This window comes from Pocillopora verrucosa, chromosome 2 (genome assembly GCF_036669915.1).
Source record: "Pocillopora verrucosa isolate sample1 chromosome 2, ASM3666991v2, whole genome shotgun sequence".
NCBI lineage: Eukaryota > Metazoa > Cnidaria > Anthozoa > Scleractinia > Pocilloporidae > Pocillopora > Pocillopora verrucosa.
Genome location: NC_089313.1, coordinates 3467525 through 3475008, shown reverse-complemented (window position 1 = coordinate 3475008; position 7484 = coordinate 3467525). Strand labels below are relative to the sequence as shown.

At 37.8% G+C, this 7484-nt stretch overlaps 1 protein-coding gene across 1 annotated transcript; it reads left to right on the top strand.

The window, feature by feature from the left end:
• The first annotated feature begins 2152 nt into the window (after positions 1-2152).
• On the top strand, positions 2153-7400 carry LOC136279139 (uncharacterized). Its single transcript, XM_066162630.1, has 7 exons — positions 2153-2846; positions 3364-3458; positions 4271-4430; positions 5469-5535; positions 5783-6129; positions 6245-6410; positions 6992-7400. The coding sequence occupies exons 1-7, from the start codon at positions 2220-2222 to the stop codon at positions 7222-7224; spliced, it is 1695 nt and encodes a 564-aa protein (XP_066018727.1). The 5' UTR covers positions 2153-2219; the 3' UTR covers positions 7225-7400.
• Positions 7401-7484: the final 84 nt, after the last annotated feature.

Below are 7484 nucleotides of genomic sequence, written 5' to 3'. Positions count from 1 at the left end.
GATTATAGACGATGAAAAAAAACCATAACGAAACTCGTTAATCTATCGGCTATCCTCTTCCCAACTTAAAACGATCAGCAATTAATTAAGCTATAAGGAAATCCTGATAAGTATCGGTTCGTTAAAACGATAGCATTATAAAGTATAACATAAGTGGGCTTGTTCATGTTCGAATACTGACTTATATCATGGCGTTGATCATCTTCCAGTAATATATTTCTCTGAAGAGCCCACACTATCTGTTGAGATCACAGCAAAACTTCAAGTGTGCAAGCAAGGGAGGTTTTCCAGTAATTCAATTCTTCGGCAGTTTTTACCATGCATGTTGCAACCATAAGACTGGTGCCATGTCTCTTCTTTTGTTCCGATTTACTGCCTGCTAACAGCCAAAAGCCCCAAATTGATTCAATCGATCAATCGGAATTAGTGCGTAAAGCCCGTGATATCAGGCAACATCGTCAAATTCGCCAAACGCTTTTTATCCTTACAGAAGATAGCAGCCTAATTTCTTATATTTTTGTTGATATTGTTATCTGGAATTTTTTTCTTAATAGATTCTCCTAAAATAAACGAAAACCTGTCCCAAATTCAGAATTTTTGTGACTTATTTTGAATTGCCAATTAGATCCAGCAGGGACCGCATAGAGGGAGTCGCTGGGGGGGCTTTAGCCCCCCCACTTTTTTGCAAGAATAAAAATAAATTAAACAAAAAATAATTTAACAAAAACATTTTCCTTCACGCATTCTTCTTTAGCCCCCCCACTCGAAAACTTGCTGTGCTATCCCTGTCCTAGAAGTAGTGACAGTTCAATAATTTCTTGGCTTTGCCAGCGCCAGCTGAAAGCACATTTATTTTCCTGGCTCTGATTATTAATCATACTGCACTATGATTATTGATTCCCTTTTGAATATCTGTCATTAAAAGTCAACTTTCCCAATTTCTTAATCGAACATCGAAACGCGCTCCGTCTTTTTAAATTTCTATGCAGCCCTTCGACAGACTTCATCAATTGTGTTTAGAGTCCGCCCCCGCTCTCTCCCCGCAAATAACTGTATAATAACATTCGCTCAATCTGGCTTCACAGCCCAGGACTCAAAATATTCTGCAGTGTTAGAAAAAAAATTACATCGACGCGGTGTTTTTGTTCACAATGGGGACTTATTTATAATACTAGCATAGCCATACTTACAGATTTTGTAGATCACATTAATATGCCAAAATTGCTGTTAGGTTCCTCGACACAGAAAAGCGGAGTCGAAGAAAAACCATACTTTATCAAAAGATCTCACATAAAAGGACCAATGAAGGATTCTTTTAAAAATTGTTGTTTTCTGGCTCAGAATTTTGATAATCAAGCCCTTAAACTGCATCTGCCACAATTACAAATTTTGTAAGTCTGGAGATTCACAGTATAGTTTTTTTTTTTACCACGTGTCAGTTTGGGAAAAAGGGATCTACTTTTAAACTGAAAACGTGAAGTATTTTTCTAATAGCCTTCTTGATAACACAGACCCTGACAAAAAACAGTTATTGCCAACCGCCAAGCGCAATTCAAAATTCATAACGGGTCCTTCTTTCGAGCTTCTTGATGGGAGCGAATCAAAATTTGTCAGTATGTTTGTAGCCGCCTTGTCTGATTCATTTACTAAAGAGAATGTCTGTTTTTGGCTCAGGTATCAGCTTTTAATCATTAACTTTGATTCTACTACCCCGCACTTAAACTTACACTTGTTGGTGTAAATTCTGCAAGCACACTAACTCAGATGACGGCACGCTGTGTGGCAATAGATACATCGTAATGGGCGCTTTTCGGAAACTGAGAATAAAAACGTTTCGTGAGGGTAGCTGGCTATCGCCAGGAAGGCAGATCGCTACCTCAGTGAGAACTCCAGAACTTTTTGTCTATAAAAAACTTTCTTCGAGTCCTTTGAGAAGGTCAAAATCATATTTTCGTTGCATTCTTTTTAAGTGCATGATGTCCTCTTCGTGAATATTCTCATGTAAGTGAAATAGAAAACACATTGAGATATGGTCTTGCATTACACCCGTGCAGTATAAAACAACAAGCTAGCAAACAGATAACATATTATTCTGACTTTTGCATCTGTGATTTTTTTTTTTTTGTTTTTGTTTTTTTTTTGTTAGATCTGAACGCAACTTGAAGTCTGGTAGCCTCAGGGGAGGTTTCTAACCATATCATATCTTGGCGGTGTTCACGATGCATGTTCCAACTCTTCGATTGGTCCTATGTCTAATGGTTTGCTGCGATTTATGGCTTGCCAGCAGCCAAAAGCTCCAACTTGATTCAATCGATCAATCGGAATTAGTGCGCAAAGCCCGTGAAATTAGGCAACATCGTCAAGTTCGCCAAACGCGTCAACCTCGTCAGGAACAAGATAAAGAAACGAAATGCAAATTCAAATTTGCCCTGCTGGATTTTCCTCCTTACATAATGAACCAAAGTATGAACAAAGGATTTATGTATCAAACCCTAACATGGTTTGTGGACATGGCTTGCTTTGGTAGAGAAGCAACAGACCCCATAGCTTGCAAAATGGTACCTGTATTTGTTCAAAATCAAGACGAGATGGTGAAATTGATTAAAAATGGGTCAGTTGATTTTGGTTTTCCAATTCTATCGGATGCAAAACAAAAACTTACGGGTCTAGGCAGTGTGACACTCATCCGGGCATTTGTATCATCGGGGTGTTCAATGATTGTGAACTTAAAGCAGTGCGAAGCAGAGTCACGGGAACAGTTATTGACTTCCATTACGTCACAATGGCCGATATTGGCTTGTATCATATTGCTGTCAGGGATATCTGGAGTGATCATTTGGCTCTTGGTAAGAGTTAAGGCTTATCGTCAATCTATACTCAGCTTCTAAAGCTCTTTAGTTTTAATTTTACGTAAGGTTATATTCAAACTTAATTGTTACGGCTTTAGCATAAAAATAGTACAAGGAGGAATCAACGGCACCATTTTTGAGTTAACGATTAGTTAGGCACACCTTATCAGTTCACCCAAATAAAAAGCCAGACTGAAAAAAAGGATCTCACAGTGAATAAAGAGAAAACTGTAATGCCCTACAATTCTCGAATCGTACAAATAATGTTTGTTTGTTCGTAGATAAAAAGGACCCTTGCAATGACGCAAACTATTAAATAAGAACATTTTATTCCAAGATGTCACAATTACGGGTACAGTAAAACTGCTGCGAATTTTGTGCGTTGTAGCAAGGCCTTAAGTAAGCTAGAAGTGTTTTCTAATCAATTTATTTACTCCACATTAAACTGCACCTTTATGTTAGGTTTTTTTTTTATATATAATTTATTAAACAGTTATACCGATTTTCATGACAGGAACACCGTTCAAACGCGGCTCAGTTTTCACCCTCGTTCACGATAGGATCACCAGAAGGCTTTTGGTGGGCAGTGGTATCACTTACAACAGTAGGGTAAGTTGATTTAGATTTGGGTATCAGTAGGATCTTTTTTTCACTGCGTCCTTTGAATACGATCAAAGATAAGCAATATTGTAAAACCCATTTTTGTCAAAGTTAATACTTGCGTTGGGTTTGTCAAAATCTCTACCAGGGTTCCGTTCTTCAATTGGCTTCCAGTCTAACAAATAACTAGTTGTTACGTGGTATCGGGGTTCTCTTGTTCACAGTTCTTCACAGCTCATAAACCAAAATGAATAGTAGCAAATAATTTAAAAAAATTTTTTTCATTGCATATCTTAAAACTATGTTTCTGTTTTTTTTTTTTTTTGACATAGTGGATAGTGTGAGGAAAGGAGGGTGGGAAGGGGAATGAGATTCGTCAAATTTAGATAAAGTCATAATTTTTAGCTAAAACGCACATACTCTGAGCAGTTTCAATTTAGTTGATTATGATCATTATCGATGGGGCAGAGTATTTATTACGCTACAGGAGGGAGGCAGTGTGGGCTAGTGGTTGGAGTGCTGCATTTGTAATCTGGAGGTCCCAGGTCTAAGCCCTCCACCCTCCGCTACTCACCGGATTTGTTTACGGTTGCCACGAGTTTCAGAGTTCAACTCCTTGGCTGCGCTTTGTATAGAGCCAAATGTTCAGCTTGCTGACAATTGGGATTTTCATTCATTCTCTCATTTACAAATTCAGTCATTTGTACTGATCCTGAAAAGCCCCATCGGGGAAATGGTCAATCAAGTAGACATTAAAAATTTTTATACTTACGACACTATCCTCAAAGCGCAAAGATATTTGGTTCCTTTTTTCTCATTAGGTACGGTGATAAGACGCCTAAAACCCTCTGTGGACGTGCATTTGGTATAATGTGGATCCTGATAGGAGCAATAATGTTGTCGCTGTTCACCGCCTTATTTACAAATGCTATGCAAGCTTCCCTGGATGGTACGAGATGTAGGGACATTGGTGGCAAAAAGGTTAGTAACCCTAACATGAATACCTAAAACCCTTTGCACCCAAACATCATAATGCCCCTTTCAAGTTAGAACAAAGGTATGAAGAACACGTATGAAATTTACCCCGGATTAGCACTAGTCAGACTTCGAACAACTGGGCCCTGAATTACTGATGTGTTTATGATCGCTGGAGTAACGAAGAATCATGAGCTACCTGAGTCAGAGGTGAAGAATGAAATTCACATTAAACAATTTTAATTGATTTTCGAAATGGAAAATTGCTTTGGTTTGTACAACTTCGGCTATTATTGGCCCTTTCAACAACAATGCCTTCCCTGTTCCTATTGTTATATAGGGTGGGTCTTTCCGGAACTACAACTTAAGTTTAATTTCGTTGTACAGACTTTTCATATTCTTTCCACTAAGCCTTAATAGATTGTGCCGGTAAAAGTAGCATGTTATGCTAGTGGCATTGCTCGATCAGTTTTTTGAAAATTATACTACTTTTTCTTTAAGTGTGCTTTACCAGAAAAAAAAAAGAAACGAACGAAGTCCAAATTATGTATTTGTTGTCAATTAAGCATGAAATCCTCTTCATTTTGAGATACATATTTGCTCCGACAAAACATAATTAACCATTGGATTCAAGACAAGAAGCAGTGACTTGTCGTGTCAAAATGTAAGTTTCTCTTCGCCGCCATTTTGTTGCCTGTGAAAGCGGGAATTATAAACGATGCAATCTTTACTACGTGTGTGCCCAGTCCTCTAGACAACGAACGATTCCATACTGCGATAGCCCTCTTCTTCCAAGACATTGAAAACCTGAAAATAGACATGATCCATGGACCGAATTTGAAAATAATCGATCTTGGAGACCAAACAAGTCAAGACTCTGATAATGTTTCCTTCAAAATAGGAAAAAATATCCTCATTAGGCTTGCAGTACTACTTTCAATAATTGTGCTTGTTTTAACAATTTAGGTAAAAAATTTGGCCAGCGCAATCTATAAGGGCCCACCTGGCGTATAAAAATTTGTCTGACCCCAATTTACTTGTTAGGTGGGTGTGTCCAACAAGAATCCTGAAACGCATATAGTTGCTAAGGAGCTGGATGCAGACTTTGTCCGTAAGTCATTCTTTTCAGGTTTATTTCAATGTCCTTGTATAATGTGTTGCATGACCGTTTTTCTTCAAGGACGATTGCGAAAGTAAAGAAATAACCTTAAAAATAATCAGTTTTTAATTCCAAACAGTCATATTTCGTATATTTTTGTATGAAAACTCTCAGGAGAAATTTTTCCGCCTCTTTTTCTCCTTTTATTCATGTAAGAACTTGCGTTGGCTAACTAATCAAATAAATTTTTGATTAACAGAGTTCAAAAACCTGGACGAAATGCAAAAAAATCTTAGCCGAGGAACAATTGGAAGAGTAATGGTGGATCGCAATACTGCCTTTCACTTTCTGGATAAATCTGGTTTAAAACGAAACAGGCAGATCCGAATGATTCGTAACATTGATTATCCAATGGAATATTACCTGGCTCACGTGAGCCATTACGTAATGGGGTCACCGAATGACACGAACAATTTTGATGACGAAGTATTTGAGAGAAAAACTCAGCTTTCGGCTTGCGGGGAAAGCCTGAAAGAGTTATCAGCGGATGTGGTTGCAGTTGCAAAAGACACTGCCAAAGAGCAACTTATCCCTGCCGAATTACAGGTAGTTAATTGTTTTGTTGTGAATTTTATATATTTCACCATGTGCCATTCTTCTCGTTATGTCTAACATTTATTCTGATGCAATCAACAGTTTGAAAATTATTTATATCTTGTAGACAGCGGATTTGTCCGATGAAATGGAAGGGTTATTCTCCACTGGCTCACAAATGACCAAATTTATTTTATTTGCCTTATTGGGAATATTTGCCTTCCTATTAGTCATCGGCAAACTATGGGAAGTCTACACCAACTGTAAGCCAACGGTACGCAAGAAGAGAAAAGGTAACTGCCTCTAAATTAATTTACCTTAGGTTCCTGCAGAGTAAATATAAAACAGATAGCTTTAAGAAAACTGTACTATCTTAATTAGTATAAATCGTGGTATTGGTGCGATTCTATATTTTTTAAATTCAGCTGGCAATCAAAGGCAGTGAGACAGTCACTTGTCCTTCAGTTGGTCAGTCTGTCAGTTATTTAGTTAGCTAGTCAGTCAATCAGTCTGTCTGTCTGTCTGTCTGTCTGTCTGTCCAGACAGTTGGTCAGTCCGTCAGTCAGGCAGTCGGTCGGCCAGTCATCCAATCAGCCAGTTAGTTAGTTGGTCAGCATGTCCCTCAGATTTTAATCATAAATGCGGAAACCTTCGTTACATGAAACAGTTCAATACATATTAGAAGATCGGTCTGTCAGTCAAATAATAAGGAATTACGTCAGTCCGTCTGTCAGCGAGAAAATAGTCATTCATTCAAACGATTAATCAAAGATCGACTATGTGTGTACTGACAAACGAAAAAACAAAAGGAATATGTTCAGGGATTAATTTAGTGGTTCATTTCTTTAAATGTCCTCTACGATCCGTCTTCTAGGGCTGATTCCTAGCAGCAGGAAGATGTCAATGATGCAAAACTTCTTAGATTTGGAGGAGCGTCTAAAAGACATAACGTCTGATCTACAAAAGTTAAAAGAGGAATTTGAAGGTGCCACGAACGGTTTGTCTCCTGTGGGCAGTCCTGAATACTCAAGATCAAAAGAACGCTCATTTTTTAATAATATGCTTGATCTGAATGGAAAGAGTAAAAATACTGAAACAATACTATAACACATAAAAATTATTTGTCATAAGTAGACTCAGATGGCATTTTACTCTTCTGAGATTTCCATGACCAGTGGCATATTTTTAGCTTGAGCAAAAAAAAGGTGAATGCGTCACACTGAAAAGGACATGCAACTGACTTCTTGTTTATTACGAATTGTATTGAATTCTTTTCCTTCCTTTTTCCTTTCCTTTTTAAACCAATACGTTAAGTTCAGAGAAAGGTAGCTAGTGAATCAAGAAGGTTTATAAATTTTTCTCATTCC

Excerpts from the sequence above, each read along its gene's own strand:
- LOC136279139 (XM_066162630.1), top strand. The coding sequence starts at position 2,220 with ATGCATGTTCCAACTCTTCGATTGGTCCTATGTCTAATGGTTTGCTGC. Across the intron at positions 2,847-3,363 it reads GAGTGATCATTTGGCTCTTG|GAACACCGTTCAAACGCGGC; the intron begins GTAAGAGTTAAG and ends TTTTCATGACAG. Across the intron at positions 4,431-5,468 it reads GGGACATTGGTGGCAAAAAG|GTGGGTGTGTCCAACAAGAA; the intron begins GTTAGTAACCCT and ends TTTACTTGTTAG.